The sequence below is a fragment of the Syngnathus scovelli genome, chromosome 9 (genome assembly GCF_024217435.2).
Source record: "Syngnathus scovelli strain Florida chromosome 9, RoL_Ssco_1.2, whole genome shotgun sequence".
NCBI lineage: Eukaryota > Metazoa > Chordata > Actinopteri > Syngnathiformes > Syngnathidae > Syngnathus > Syngnathus scovelli.
This window is the reverse complement of record NC_090855.1, coordinates 3,413,318-3,429,511: the sequence shown is the minus strand read 5'-3', so window position 1 is coordinate 3,429,511 and position 16,194 is coordinate 3,413,318. Positions and strand designations below refer to the sequence as shown.

General features: G+C 43.3%; 1 protein-coding gene across 9 annotated transcripts in view; it reads left to right on the top strand.

Annotated features, from left to right (window-relative positions):
• Positions 1 to 15,701, top strand: part of galnt1 (UDP-N-acetyl-alpha-D-galactosamine:polypeptide N-acetylgalactosaminyltransferase 1) — a 28,341-nt gene extending 12,640 nt beyond the window's left edge. For 2 of the 9 annotated variants that reach the window (XM_049730947.2, XM_049730948.2), the window contains 15 exons: positions 1,850 to 1,900; positions 4,113 to 4,195; positions 5,333 to 5,438; positions 8,256 to 8,408; positions 8,473 to 8,641; positions 10,349 to 10,515; positions 11,272 to 11,399; positions 11,475 to 11,554; positions 11,625 to 11,795; positions 12,321 to 12,438; positions 12,512 to 12,692; positions 13,025 to 13,164; positions 13,238 to 13,336; positions 13,461 to 13,595; positions 13,746 to 15,701. In XM_049730947.2, the coding sequence (XP_049586904.1) occupies positions 8,270 to 8,408; positions 8,473 to 8,641; positions 10,349 to 10,515; positions 11,272 to 11,399; positions 11,475 to 11,554; positions 11,625 to 11,795; positions 12,321 to 12,438; positions 12,512 to 12,692; positions 13,025 to 13,164; positions 13,238 to 13,336; positions 13,461 to 13,595; positions 13,746 to 13,892 (1,674 nt within the window). In that variant the 5' untranslated portion in view covers positions 1,850 to 1,900; positions 4,113 to 4,195; positions 5,333 to 5,438; positions 8,256 to 8,269 and the 3' untranslated portion in view covers positions 13,893 to 15,701. Of the gene's footprint in view, positions 1 to 1,849; positions 1,901 to 4,112; positions 4,196 to 5,039; positions 5,201 to 5,221; positions 5,267 to 5,332; positions 5,439 to 8,255; positions 8,409 to 8,472; positions 8,642 to 10,348; positions 10,516 to 11,271; positions 11,400 to 11,474; positions 11,555 to 11,624; positions 11,796 to 12,320; positions 12,439 to 12,511; positions 12,693 to 13,024; positions 13,165 to 13,237; positions 13,337 to 13,460; positions 13,596 to 13,745 lie in introns of those variants that run through there. The other 7 variants (XM_049730950.2, XM_049730949.2, XM_049730945.2 and 4 more) reach the window with 5 other exon arrangements.
• The last annotated feature ends 493 nt before the right edge of the window (positions 15,702 to 16,194 follow it).

Here is a 16,194-nt window from a genome sequence, read left to right as displayed (position 1 = left end):
TTGCCTCAGAGTCATGATGAAAGGCTTCACCTAGCTTCACCTACTTACAACATTGAATATAATAACCAGGCTTGACTGTAATGTGCAAAGAATATTTTTTTTTAGTCGTATTTTGGAGTCAACGTGACTGTTAAGCAGCTGCCACGTTGCAGAGCTCCATCTTGTGACGCCAAGGTCAAGGCCAGAGGCAGAAGTGCCGCTCGGGGCTGGATTGAAACTCGCTTGTCTGTAGCAGCAGGAGCAGGAACACTTCACAAACACCGAGGCACTCCGCTGCTTATCTGCACAGAAGCTCAATCTGGAAAAGCCCGAGAGGATTTATTGAGATTTGGCTCACAATTCTCACTTTGAAGCTGAAAACGAATCGTGTTCGTAGCTGGCTGACAGCTTTTAAACACTCTGCTTTTTGTCGCCGTCGGTACTTTTGTTCGGATCTAAACCTATTGGAAGCTAATTATTTTTGTTTTCATGCTACATTTTCGTTATGACGTACAATATTTGCAGAATTGCATCGCAGTCTCCTTCAAAGCCACCAAAACTTTCTGCATTTTTGTTTAATCGTTTCTCCAGAAAAAAAAAAAAAAAGCTTTTTCAAAAGCTATAATATTCGACCCCATACAGCTCCAACCATTTTTAATTAGCTGTTCAAGGAGCGTGTTCCCTTTGTTTACCTCTCCCGGGTTGCTTGTAATTAGGCTTTGTAAACCCAAACAACTATTTTCCGTTGTGTAACTACTCTCCTCTAAGGTACACTCGTGAGGCTGTTTAGCTCCTCATGTGTCTTTTTTTGTAACTTTAATCGCTTTCCATTTAGCCTTACTTTAAACAATATATGTCAGCAGGATTCCTACATGGTGGAAAGTGAGAAGGAGAGACGATGAGAGCAGAGGAAAAACACCGTAGGTGTGGCCAAAATTTTCCTTGTTGGACCCACATGGGCCTTTTACTCATTTGTGGCAAGAGCAGCTATTAACATCTGGCTGCGTCCACTCCCACAACGGCGCAAATGGCCCTTTGGAACTGTGGCAATTTTGTATTTTATAAATTCCCAACAAGCCTGGGTTTAAGAATCACTGCCAATACCTTCTGTGTGCAATAAGCCATATTTCATAACAACCCCCTGAAATAAAATGCTGCATAATACTTTTTTTTTTTTGCATCATGTCATTGCTTCATACTGGAGCTTACCCGCTGTCGTTGAATTTGTATGAATTTGCTTATTGCTCATTTAGAAGGGAGAGCAGTGCTTCTCATCAAACCTTGTGTGTGGGGATGATATCGACCTCATGATGGACCTGCTTAAATGGAATATTGGAGATGTGCTGCTGTGAAAAGGAAGTGGCATGCGTATATTTATGTCTTTGCCCCGTGATTGATTGTGCATTTTGCAACTGCTAATAGCCTATTGAGTGTCTTTTTTTTTTTTTTAAGCACAGTCCCATGGACCAGATCACTTAAACTGGCCCAGTAGGGGTCAATGCAGACAGTTTGGATTACATAACCACGCTGACTACCATTGACCGACAGATGCTGTCATATTAATATACAAGATGTGATGAGATGAAAAATGCTCTCCGGCTTTTGTAGGGCTTTTGTATATTACACAACCCTGTTGTGATGACTCGGCACAGTCCAACGGTCGTTTTTATTAAACGGGATCTCCGCTGCTCACATATCAAATTGCCTTCAGTCAGGATATTTTAAGAGTGCTTTTCTAGCAGGTGTCTCTACCTGTTACAATGGAGACTTTCCCACCAATACACACAAAATTGGAGTTATATTCTTTTCATGTTTAGGAATGATTTAAAAATATTTACATATCTAATCTCGTACACATTTTCCCCCACAGATTAAGAGCCTTTCGTCTTCACTGCTTCAGAAGCCGTAAAGACAAGCGAAGGTGAGCCCCACCCATCGGTGATGATTATGACTTTTGGATCCTCGACACAAATTAAATTCACATTTAAAGTGTGCAATATTTTCCAAATGGGTCTTTACATCTCGTGAAAACTTCACGGAAATTATGCCCACCCTTCACCAAGTCACGCCCGGCATATAAAGAAAATCTGGTTAGATCGTTTTAGACTGCTTTGTTTCTAGCTACAGTGCTAAATATGAATCATTTGAAGTAAATATGAATTACATCTGTCAATTGAGACCAGCCCAAGTGCTGCTTTAAATTTAGCACAAAGCAAGTTGTATTAATAAATAAATAAAAAAATCTGACTTTTCTGCCAGTTTAGGGAGCAGTGACCAAAACATTTGTTCTGTCACATTTTCATCTCAGGGAATATTTCCGTCCTGACTCTTATCTTGTGTTGCTTCATGGGCTCGGATGCTGATTACAAAAAAAAAACGTAAACAGAAATCTTTATCCCTTCCGCTTCTTCTCTCACAAGCTGTCTTCAGACAAGCGCGGCTTGCTTTGCACATTTTAACCGGATGTCAAACATGTTTATCTTCAATTCGCTCTGATGGGTGACGTAACATACATGTAGCAACATTTGTCGTTTGAAGCAGTGAGACGCTCGCATAAACCGAAATCAACACAAACAGGAACTCAAATATTTTGCTGTGCGCCATTTTCAGATTTGGATCTTTTATATGACTTTGCATGAGTTTTTGCTGACGTTCATTAATATCACTGCAGCTTATGCAGCTACAAATATTTTCCATCGCATGAAATGTTGCTTCGAATCACAAGGAAGTCTGTCCTGAATTGAAAATGTTGCCGGGAGCGTTGAGCTCACAGCTTGGGGCAGTGGAAACTCTTGATCCTATTACCACAACAGGAACAGCAGAGGAGATACGCGAGCATGAATAAATTACAAATGAACACACTCACATCCGCACTGACATTTGAGGTTGCATCATTGGGGATGGACATGATTTGTTTCAAATATTGTTTTGTAAATTATTCTCTTTCAATGTAAATGTAATAGTAAGTAGTGATAGGCAAACGAAGCTTCAAATTTGCTTCATGAACCGCTTTTTGACCCCTCTACAGATAACACTGTTGGTTTGTCAGTGTGCTTTCAGAGAAGTCAAAAGGACCCTACATCTGGTTCATGAAGCAAATTTGAAGCTTCATTTTCTGCGTCACACTGCTAAATAGTTTTTAGCGGAAAAAGGCATCCATAGTTTAAAGTGAATTAAATTCTGCTGGTTTTGCCTCCATCATTACACTACTGTATTGATCAACAATCAAAATCATTCTTATCATACAACCAATTCATTTTGTGCGGTTCATCCCGAACAGTCAGGCATACAAAAATAAATCAAGTATTTCCTCCTTCGACCGGGGGCTAAAAAGTAACATGGAAAGATTGGCATTGGGCCCAATTTGCTTTGTACAAAAAAAATGGCCGAGTGGCCTTGTTGCTCTTTGTCCTGTATTTTCCACCCTGCGTCAACAGGAAGCGGTTATCTTTTCTCTTGGTAACTCTTTCCCCATGCCTGTCATTTTTGGGTCGCTCTCGCAGTCACTGTTTGTTCCTCTTCCAACCTTCGCCTCCCTCATACTTTATGTGACAGCTTCCCGTGGCCCCTTCGTAGAAGCACAACAGGTTGTGGCCCCTTTTGGTGCAGAAACTGCGAGACAAAAGTGGCAGGTCAAAGAAAGGTGCCTCCTTCTTACCAATTCCCCCCCCCCCCCAGCTCTATTCGTAGAATTCCTGTTTATTGCTGCCTGGGTCAGAACTGTCAACTTACAGTCGCACTTGCCCTGTGATACACTTGTCTTTTTTTTTTTTTTTTCCCCACCCGTCTGTTTTTTTGCATAGCGTAGGTGTTATAGAGTTCATACGCTGCCGCGGGCCTAGCGTGGTTTTCCTTTCCCACGTCGGAAAGCCCGTAAGGAGGCAGAGGCGGTTGGCCACATGGCACTTTGTTGTTGTGAACACCAGAGATGACACTTTACGTCTCCCTCTGTTACGGCATATGTTACACACAGTGTCACATAACACATACAAACCGAGCGCGTTACGGCGTTGGCAAACTTGAACGGTATAGAACATTCTTCACGTAAGCCGTGACTTTTCTCAGTGAAATCATTTTCAGGTTAATTTGGCTGAAGATCACAGAAATACATTTTTCCCTCCTCCCAATCCCAGATGCTTGCTTGGCAGTCGTCCGAAGACAGATGGGCTGCTTAGGTTTCATTACACTGGAGGAAAGCCTCTGCTCTGCTCTGCAAGTATGTTTATGCGTTATTGTGTTAGCATGTTTACAGAGTCAAATATGCTCATGCTGTCACTTTTTTTTTTTTTTTTCCTCACTTGTTTATTATTGCAGCATAGGACTGACATTGAGCACCGTTGCGGTGTGTGTGCACGTTGTTTACAATCATACGAAATGATTCATTGACATAAAATATGCGGACTTGGTTGAGAAGGGGACAGGACAGGCACACACAGATTTTGGCGGTATTCTGAAAACACACCCGCACTGCAGCATTGCTCGCTAATATAGCGAATGTGTGGGCTGGCAGGAAGAGATTTATGATATCGTGCTTTTCGTAATACAACACATACAGGCTGGCAATAGAAAAATCTCAGTAGGCCAGAATGATGACTTGGCTTTAAAGTAGGCCAAGAACTAGATTGAACACACACATACACGGGGGCCATGCCCACACTGAGTCACGTTGCCTCTGATCTCCATTCTCTGTGGATTTTTCCAAAATAGACGATTAATCCAGTGAGATGAGCAGCACTGAGTTGTCAATCACTGTCTTTCATCAGCGTCTGTATTTCTGTGACCAAGGACAAAGGCTGATTGATTTCGGATGAACACAAGTTGTAAATGATTGACATCGGCAGATTTTCCAAGGTCCACGTTTCGATACATTCCCACTGATAAGGGAAGTGTCGCTTAGCGGCAAATCTGCGTTGCGACACCAACAGTTAAGAGATGTGTGTTCCGTAAGCACAAGCAGGAAATCTGTTTAAGGTGGTCGAGCCGAGCGTTTTCACGCCGCTTTTCCTGTGTGTCTTTTGTGGCTTTAATGTGAAAATGAAACCGCTTGCTCTTTTAACAAGTCTTACATAGTTCGGTGTACGTGACTACTAAGCTAGTATGCCTTAATATTTTTTCTTTTATATGTTCCTTTTTTGCGTGACTCATAAAGCGCAGCAAAAGATTCAGGCTTAACATAGGGAGTAGTCCGAGCACCGAACCTGTTTCACAGGTTCAGTTCTTGGTACGGTGACTCTCCATCTCTAAACAATGTCATTGTCACTCGTCGTGTAATCGGCATATGTGAAAAGTGCGTCGCTTTGTTTTTCTTTGCAGCAGTTTCTTTATCTTTTTGTTTCTGTCTGATCTACTCCAGGAGAATGTTGGAGTGACGAGAAAAGGAGGAAGTGGGATCTCTGACGCTCTGCCTTCCTTTCGGGTGGAGCCCTTTTGCATCTGACCAGAGACCCCCCCCTGGACAGGTATGAGTTGAACGAGGGAGATTTTATAGTGGTAAAACCGCGACAAGTGTGATTCTTCAACATGGTGATTCATAATAATATGAAATTATGAAAGTACATGGTGAATAATTACAGAAAACACATATCAATGGTTCAACGAAATAGCATTAGCCACGCTAAGATAGCTTTAGCACTCTAAGCAAGCTAAAGTTAACCTTGACTGCTACTGTATTCATAATTATTCATAATTGAGTGTTACTATTGTACTAAAAGTTTTATTTTCAGGAGTGTGTATAATTTACTAAAATATCAAAAAGGTAGAAATGTTGCTGCCGCATCACTTCGCGCTTTTTCTGTTTGCTTGCTTTTTTGTCCAGTTGTTGACAAAATGAGCAATGCGCATTTTTTTACAGTTAGGATATTGCGAAAAAATTTTATCAGCAAAACTCCCGAAGCCCAAGTAACAAGTCAGCGTGAGACCGTGGGGTGTTCCCGCTATGAGTGTGCCTGCGAGGCCTCAGCAAACTTGACATATCATTTGTCATTTTGATTGGTTGTTCTTCCCTGGGTGCGCTAGTTTTTTTTTTTTTTTTTTTTAAACTCAATTCAACTATAGTGCTTTTAAAATAGATTTAGCAAAATCAAATTAGTGGAAGGCGAATTTAAGATCAGCTGAGACGCTAACACGAACCTGCTGCTTCCAACGTCTTATTATGGACATGTGTTTATGAGCGGGGGGGGGGGGGGGGGCGTTTACACCACTTAGCGCACTCTCGCTCTTATTTGCTGTTATACTGATTATTTTACTCTGGTGATAATGATGGCAAGCTATTGCAGTACAGCAAGAAGAATTGTGTGGTGTTGGTGGGGGTGTTTAGTTCTTTGACAGTAATACGTATTGACTTTGGCTGGGAACGTCTGACTGATTGGAGTATTTAATTCCACTTTGTGCTCATGCCAAGCTTTAAATTGCTAATCAATCGGAGCTGTTTTTCGCTTTTGTGGGCACTTTCCCGCTTTGTTTTTTTTTTTTTTTTTGTCTGACATTATCTTTGGTGAGCGTAAATTTGAATAATAGCTACTTTTTTGTGCATATTCTCTCATCAGTGTTTTAATGGGTATAAATAGTGAGCGTTTCTACCGTCTCGTGTTTTTTAGAGTGATAAATGTTTTTTTTTTTTCAGAGCCGATGCCAATTATTAGTGGTCAAGGAGGATGATGAACAGTTTTAATTTGCAGTAAAAGGGAAATATTGGCAATTTCGTAACTTTGTTGAAATGCCGTTAATCATGTTTGAATCTGAAATCAAATTCATCGCTAGCTCAACTTATGTAACCATTGTATGAGGATAACTCTGCTCCTTGCCTTCCTTTCCTCCTTTATTCTTTCCTTCCTTATTTGCCTGCAGTGTGTTTTGCCGTGAAGGTCACGGCCTGGTTATGAAGTGACCCCAGCCCGAAGCGTCTTTGTTATCAAGCTACTCCACATCAGAGCTTGAATACGAACCTCAGGGCCATTTTGTTCTCTTTCATTTCCTCAATACTCCATACTGCTCTGTTTAAGCCGTCAGCGGTCTCCAGTCATTCGACGATAAAGAAAGTAACCCTCCGCTTGCTCAACATCTAACGCAGGGTTAACCCGCGTCGCGGAGAAGAATACATTGGAAGAGACAGCGAAGGGTGCAAAGGGGAGATTGTACACAAGTAACGATGGCAACCGCTCTTGAAAGGTGTGAGGCGGTTGAAAGATAAATGCAGATGAGCGGGGATATAAAAGACGAGGAGAGTGCGAATGGAGAAGGAAGATAGAGTGCAGACGCGTGTGTTTTGTTTCATGTCACAGAAAGGCTGGCTGCTATCAAAGAATCCCAAATGACAACACAACCACAGACACACATTTTGTATAACCCATTAGCGGATTTTTTTAATCTAAAATTAAAATCAGGACAAAGTTTAGTTTTGACCTTGTAGAAGTGCCGCACTCACAATGTTTTGGCCGCGGCGGAAGGACGAGGCAGATCTTCACTCTATCATTCTGCTTTGCGTGGCACTTTGCCGCAGCGCAATCCTATCAGGTGGAATTTAAAAACGCTGCTATGCAGTTCTACATCCTCCTGAGCTAAACTGAGCGAGGCCGCCGCCAAGTTAGCTATGCACAAACACCTTTTTTTTTGTGTGTCTCCCAGCGACGAGAAAGAAATCGCCGTAGCCAAATTAATTTTCTTCCTTCTGCTCGTACTGCCGTATAACCTGAGGGGTGACTGAGGCGGCGAGTCCGTTAGAGTGGAAGAGATGGTGCTGCAGCAGAGGCGGGCGGAAAGGAGAGCAGAGGAATTTTAATGTGGCTCTGTCTGTCTATCTATCTGTCTGTCTGACGCTGTTTGCCAAAGAAAAGCAATTACTGTCACAGCTTCTCTCACGCCGCGTTGGGAAGTGTGCACGTTGGGCATAAATGCGTGTGCGTGATGGCGCTTTAGCGCACAGGGATTTTCCGTGTTGTATGTTGGCAAAATAAACAACAAATTCATTTTGCATGATCCTCTCTGTCATCGTGCATGGCGTCAAATAAATAAACTGTAGAAAAGTCATTTTAGTTATTTAAATTTAAAAAAATGAATTCATTTTTCATTCCTTCACTTGAAGGTTTTTTTTTTTTTTTTTCTGTTACCCATGCTAGCTAGCTTGTATTCCGAAGACTTGAAATAATGTTTCTTTGACACATGAAAAATGGAATTGCAGATACACAGCCAAAGTTTGTAGTAATAAATATAAATATTTTTTAACTTTTGAGCAGAAATAAGAAAAGAAATGGGTTGAGTGACTGCTTTCTTTGTCTCAGGTGACACTAGCAGGATGCGGAGGTTCGCCTACTGCAAAGTGGTCCTGGCCACCTCTCTGGTGTGGGTGATGCTGGACATGTTCATCCTGCTTTACTTCAGCGAGTGCAACAAGTGCGACGACAAGAAGGAGCGAGGACTGCCCGGTAGAGACGGTGAGTCGTCATGTCAACGGAGAAGCCGTCAAACGTACTCAACAACTCTTTGTATCTTCTCCAGACCCCCTGACGAGGCCGCGGGACGGGCCCGGGGAGGGGGGGAAGCCTGTGGTGATCCCAAAGGAGAACCAAGAGAAGATGAAGGAGATGTTTAAGATCAACCAGTTCAACCTCATGGCATCTGAGATGATTGCACTCAATCGTTCTTTACCTGACGTCCGACTCGAGGGGTGAGCTTCCCGCATGCGGGCGATTAGCCGTCTTCTCGTGTTGCCCTCAGCTGGCTCAGGTTCTTTTTGGAACAAAAGTTGCATTTAAATTATTATTATACTATTATATTACCACTCTTTTGTTGCTCACTAAATCAGCAAACATTTCTTAGTATGATACAGTGCCGTTCTAAAACCGGGTGATGTATTTTTATGTCAGTACTCATACTGTTACTTAAAAAAAAAAAAAAATCCGATACTTCAACTCCGATACTGCTTTACAAATCTGTACATGCACTGTTTACTTGCATTTGGGACTTGTGGCCTCTTTACTAGAGAAACTGACGTGCTGGTTTTCATAGAAATATTGACTGACAAGCAAGAATATATACACACACACACACACACACTCTCAACAGACTACAAAAAAGACATTGATCCGTGAAATGTGTTTTAGTCTTTGGACAAGGGTTGATTACTAGGTTTGTTTTCCCTCAGCCTTCTCACCGTCTATCCGCTTTTCCAATTAGGAGATAAGACCGAGTCAATATCGACACGGCGCGCGTGTGTCTGGTTGAAGGAAAGCGGTGAATGAATTCGACGTAGGTCACCGTTAGCTCAAACTGAAGAGCTTGACGATATTGGCGGTTTATTTTCACGGTTGTCGGTAGGGCCGTTCCGAGTGAAATAAACGGGGGGGGGGGTGTAATAGGCTCGTGTGCGCAAACGATGGGTGGATCTGTGACGTGACCATTTTCCATGATCACATTTTAAAAACAACATTTTTTTTACATTGCGACCGCATCATGTTTTTCGAAGCGAGTACAAATTTTCGCCAAATGCCGCTGCCCCTCCCTCCTATTAGCATAAATGGCACTCATGAGAAAAGTCAACACGCGGTGGGTGACAGGCTGACGTGTGTCGTCTTCCAGTTTTCCAATCAAGTCAGTCGCATGAAACTCCAAATGTGTTTTTGAGCGCTGCACCGGATTTATGAGATGATTACGAAAATGTCCAACATTTGCCGACTTATGTTTTAATATCAGCTCTTGTGGCTTCTACTTTTTGACCCAGATTGTGTGCCAGATGCTCTCTCTCTAACTCAGTCACCCAGTAGAATACAATTTTGCATGTTAATATAAATTCACATTAGTGTTGACTTTTTTTTCCTCTCTCTGGCTAATCAATCATTTTATTCGTGTCTATCTTCTTCCTTAAGAGTCCTACAAAGTAAAATCATCTTTTCCCCGCTAAAACGATTCTATAATCTGTAAATCCCAGGGCTCAAGGTCCTGCACTTTCTTGCACACCATTATTTGAAGATCTCATCACATCGATGTAAGCTATTAGAGTTCTGCAAACATACGATTAAATATGAGCGTTGTTTTCAATCCATATCAAAACATCGGACGGATCAAGTATGAATCCACGTAAACAAATAGAGAGAGGAAAAATTAATGAGCAACACAAGCCAGCTGTCATCACGCTGCCCTACATATTTGCATATTCCTAATTTGGGGGACTATCTGCCTGTTTGCTCACTTATTAGTCACCCTTAGTTGACTTTGTTTAGGGCACGCTCGCAGAGATCGCTGACTCTATTTTTTTTCCCGACTGACATCATAATTCCCCAAAATAAATATATCACTCCCTTCCCGCAATGCCTGCCTGCCGTGGATTCTGTGCTCTCTTTGCCGTTTCTAAAAGTGCCGTGTGTTCTGTTTGTAGGTGCAAGAACAAACTCTACCCTGACAATCTGCCCAGAACCAGCGTGGTGATCGTATTTCACAACGAGGCGTGGAGCACGCTGCTGCGGACCGTCCATTCCGTCATCGACCGTTCTCCCCACACGCTCCTGGAGGAGATCGTTCTGGTAGACGACGCCAGTGAGCGAGGTACACACATTTCATTTGAGCCTCTTTTTTATTTCTCAAGCGACGGTGTGATTTTCATCAGGTTTGCGATGGCCAATAAAGTCGGCAGCATCTCCAGCACGCCCTCCTCCCCGCGACCTTGCGCGGTCCGGTTAATCTCGGTTTGGCGACGGGGATTAGGGTTTTAATTCGTCAATAGCAGGGATTACGCTCCGCTGTTACGCGGCCATCGCGCGCTCCGTCACCGGCGCAGGTCAAGATGTTTGTGTTGTCTGCACGTGTTCTCTTTGATCCGTCTGCGCCATATAAAGAAGGAGCCGCCGCCGTTGCCTGTAATCCAACCCCTGCGGATGTTGTGGATTTGTTTGGGCCTACTTGTTTGGACTCTGATATTTTTTGGGATCGCTGCCAAGAGGTCATTTTGTTATTTTGGTTTGTCTACCGTTTTTTTCATGTATCAGCATGTAGAAGGAAAGTCAATGTTTCCCTTGACGTTGTTCTTATCATAAAAAAAATCCGCCTTGTCTTATCCGGTTTAAAATCGAATGTCATCATCGGATCCAGCGAATCGTTATCATCCAAATGTAGAGGTCATTTTTAGTTCCTTGTCTATTTTTTTTTTTGTCAAGTCTAATGTTGATGCTATTTTGTGTGTTACATTTGGAATTCAAATCTCATCTTCACTCTCTCTTATCTAATACCAGATCTTTTTGTTTTTCTCTTTAAGTATGACATTTTCCTGACTAAGAAATTTGTGCTCTCCCCCGTGTGTGTTAGATTTCCTAAAGCGACAGTTGGAGCAATATGTCCGAAGGCTGGAGGTTCCTGTGCGGGTGGTGAGGATGGACCAGAGGTCCGGTCTCATCCGAGCTCGCCTCAAAGGAGCGTCCATCTCAACAGGCCAGGTTCGTGAGACCTGATCCACGCCTCTGTTGAACCGTGCTGCATATAATCTGAGAAACCGATTTTTTTTTTTTAAGGTGATAACCTTTCTGGATGCTCACTGTGAATGCACGACAGGCTGGCTGGAGCCGCTGCTCGCTCGCATCAAACAAGACAAGTAAGCAGCAAGCTCGCCTGTAGGGGGCGCTCTCATGTTAATTATTGAGCAAATTATTCATGCACACCAGGAGAACTGTGGTGTGCCCTATCATCGACGTGATCAGCGACGACACCTTTGAGTACATGGCGGGTTCGGACATGACGTACGGAGGCTTCAACTGGAAGCTCAACTTTCGATGGTACCCGGTGCCCCAGAGAGAAATGGACCGCCGCAAAGGAGACCGCACGCTTCCTGTCAGGTGCTTGAGTTCATCACTTTCTACACAGCCCACATCCTGTGAGCTTCAACATCTTAGTCATCACATTTTTCACTCTTCAACTCGCCACCGCTAATCTTATTTATATCTTGTTATTTCCCCTCGGAATTAAAACGGCGGCACCCCGACCGACGCTGTCTTTTGTTTAAAGCCAACCTGGACGTCAAGAAAAATACGCCGCTGCCGCGAGAGAGGATATTATTTTTAGAAGTGGGAAGCGGGCTGTCGTCGCGGCGCTATTAAACGCACACGCGACCGTCACGGCAACCGAGCAGGAAAACAACACGAAATGGGGGACTTATCTGTCTGCACATCTTACAGACTTAGACCATGTTGATGTTTCCTGCATCTTAATGCTATTTGTAAAGAACATTTTTCTCCTCTTACCTGATATGTTTTGACAACATGTGTTTTCAGACTATCGAACATCTCGGCTCGCTGATGCAACCGCTGCCTAACGCCATCATTGGCAACAAATGTTGAAAATGAAATACTTTGCTTTCCCAGAACTCCTACCATGGCTGGAGGCTTGTTCTCCATCGACAGAGATTATTTTCAGGAGATCGGCATGTATGACGCAGGCATGGACATTTGGGGCGGCGAGAATCTGGAAATCTCTTTCCGAGTGAGTGGGCACACCCGCGACATGACGACACTCACGAGGGCACTGACGTCCACGCTCTGGTCACCGCTCACAGATCTGGCAGTGCGGCGGGACCCTGGAGATCGTCACGTGCTCGCACGTTGGCCACGTCTTCCGAAAGGCCACGCCCTACACCTTTCCTGGAGGAACGGGGCAGATCATCAACAAAAACAACAGACGCTTGGCTGAAGTGTGGATGGATGAATTTAAAAACTTCTTCTACATCATCTCGCCTGGTGTGTATGTGTGTGTGTGTGTGCAGCAAGAGTGATTTATCCATTAACCTGGTGACAGTGTGATATCACTGTGATGGCTCAATAGTGCGGGACTGGGGCAGTGAGTAATTTCACGCTTAGGAGCAGCAATTAACTTACACACACACACAGACACACACACACACACACGCACTCTGGCATAGGAGAGATTTTGTGTTTATCCGAAAAGTAGCATTCCCAAAGTCAGACTTGCACAAGTCTGCCATCTTGGTCTTGCCGGGGAGGGGATTTCCTCCCAGATGATTCCAAAAGAAGGAAATAAAGTTGTTTTTTGTGTGTGTGTGTGTCTTCAGGCGTGACCAAAGTGGACTACGGTGACATCACGTCTCGCTCAGCTCTCAGACAGAAGCTTCAATGTAAACCTTTCAGTTGGTACTTGGAACACGTCTATCCTGACTCGCAGATTCCCCGCCACTACTACTCCCTCGGAGAGGTACACACACACACACACACTCGGTATGATTTAATCATCTCATGTCTGTGTATTTTTTTTTTTCTATCTAAAGATCCGAAATGTGGAGACCAATCAATGTTTGGACAACATGGCTCGCAAAGAGAACGAGAAGGTTGGCATTTTCAACTGCCACGGGATGGGCGGCAACCAGGTAAAATCACATTGATTCTCCTCAAAATGAGAAATTATGTCAACTAATGGGTGACTCTGAGGTGACAAAATGTCTTTAACCTACTGAAGGCGTCAACGTAAGCAGCTTTTGGTGCGCCTTGCAGGTGTTCTCCTACACGGCCAATAAGGAGATCAGAACAGACGACTTGTGTCTAGACGTGTCCAAATTAAACGGACCTGTCATGATGCTCAAGTGTCACCATCTCAAAGGCAACCAGCTGTGGGAGTACGACCCCGTGGTGAGTCCATGAGAGTTGTGGCAAGTGACATCATCAAACACTCACAACAACAATTTAGCTAAACGAATCAATTGTTCAAATTCAGGAGCTAGAGGACAGGCTCTGTTGGCAAACCAAATGTGTGTGTGTTTGTGTGTGTGTGTTGTGCAGAAGCTGAGCCTGATGCACGTCAACAGCAACCAATGTTTGGACAAGGCCAGCGAGGAGGACAGTCAGGTGCCCAGCGTCAGAGACTGCACACACACACGCTCGCAGCAGTGGCTGCTCCGCAACGTCACACTACCGGAGGTCTTCTGATGGCGCACACTCACACACACGGAGCGGAGCGGCCGGACCCCGGGGTGGAACGTTTAAAACAGAATAAAAATAAGGGCTCCGTGTGGATGTGAGAGGAGGACGCCTGGGACGGTACGACCTCGAGGAACAGTGTCGCATCCTCAGGAGGAAGACGGAGACAAAGACTCCCACCAGGGGGCGCTGGATATTCTCAGCGACCGACTGATACCCGCCTGTCACATCATCATGTATGGTTTACTGACTGCCTCTTGTTATGGAGTGTGTGCACTTAATTTGCGTGCGTGTATGTGTGCGACTTGAATGTTTGTTTGTTTTTTTATTTAATTCTGTCAAGGATCGTGAACTCCTTTGAAGAAGGTTTGTTCTCCATTGTGTGCCTCCTTACAGTGTGTCTCCCTCTAGTGTCTTCTCGTTGTCTTTACACCCTACGAACTGACGTGACTGCGCACATTAGGAAGGGGCCGAGGGGGGGGTGGGACCAAACGTCATCTTATTGAGAAGACAAATAACGTATCTGTGATGTCATACCTTTTCTAGGTCATGTTTTTACATGGTTGTCTCTCGTCCTGTTTAGCATGGAAGGTCGCTCGCACACACACACGCACCCGGCTTGCTTCCATTCAAGCAGGGTTCCTCCAAATGTTTTTACATCTACAGCACTGTAGTTTTAATTCGGGTCGCAGCTGAGCTGGTGCCTAATTAAGCAAGTTACTAAAGTAGATGCCATGAATGAGCTTACACCATCAAATGCTACAGTTAAAAAACAAAAATATGACTGACTTCACTGACATTGACTTGATAGAGGCAAAACTCCAGTGTGGAGTGTGTGAACGACCTTCCATCTTAGTTGACAATTTCCCCAATAAGTTACTTCTTCCAAGTTATTGCTTCCAGTTTGTTTTCAACACATTTCTCCACAAAGTCTGTCAAAGGGTGCAAAGGAGTTGAGAGGAAGACACTTTGCAGATCGTCACCTTCTTCAAATTATAGCCAAAGTTGTTTTTTTGCCTGAAACATTTCATGATGCTGGCCACTTCTGATAAAATGACGGATATCCTTAGTTCAACAGAATATTAAATTCTCACCCTGAAATGGAATTATTAACATAGTAATCAGTAATTGATTCTTTCTGAAAAAATGACTTTGGCTGTTATTTTAGGAAGGTGATAATATCTTACCTTGTCATATTTAACTCCACTTTTACATCATATCTCAAAGTTTATGTTGGGCACTAACGACCATCATGTTTCATGTGTTACATATCACCGCGAGTGTGATGTCATGAAAGTTTTACAAGGGATGTTCGGAATCCTTCATTCCTTAGTTACTCCTTCATCACTATTGCATAATCACGAGTTTTTTACGTCATGAAGAGTTTACTAAAAATTAACCAGTGTGACAGTTTGGCACTGATTTGCTAATTCAAGATCTTCAGTCAAGAGTTTACTAATAAGTTGACAGAAGCCTACTACAAGAACAACGTTATTATAATAATAATATTATTATTGTTATTATTATTATATTTTTTTTTTGTCGACTTTCTGGTCCACTGTTTAAAAATCTGTCAAGTGATTGAGGAGTAGTGAATGAGTGAATGATTCCCAACACAGCAACGGTGTTTACACTCTTTGAAATCATCATCTTAGCGTCAGTTCAAGGGAGCGACTGTGATGTGGCCGAGAGGACGTTTTGTTGTGATGTTTGGATTGTACTGAAATGTGCTGACACGTGCAGCTTTTTCCACAGTGAACGCATCCAAATGTAGAAAATAAAAGTGAAGGCATTTCCATGACCTGACAAAAACAACCATCACATGTGTGTCTTCATTTTGTGTCAGTCTCAAGAGTGATTCAGAGTATATTTAATACGTGTTTCTCACAAAAAATAAAGAAGTAATTGATGTCAACAAGAAGCTCACTTAACGAGCATAACTTGGAAAAAGGTGTTGAAACGTGGCCCCAGTCGTCGGGGCCACGTTTCAACATCTTTTTTCCAAGAGTCGCCTCATTAATTAAGTGCACGTGCGTGAAAACTTTTAGCTACTTTGGAACGTAAAAAGAGCTAAAAGTTTTCACGCACGTGCACTTAATTAATGAGGCGACTCTTGGAAAAAAGATGTTGAAACGTGGCCCCAGTCGTCGGGCTAAGTACAGTCGTCGGGGGCCACGTTTCAACATCTTTTTTTCAAGAGTCCCCTCACTAATTAAGTGCACGTGCGTGAAAACTTTTAGCTCTTTTTACGTTCCAAAGTAGCTAAAAGTTTTCACGCACGTGCACTTAATTAATGAGGCGACTCTTGGAA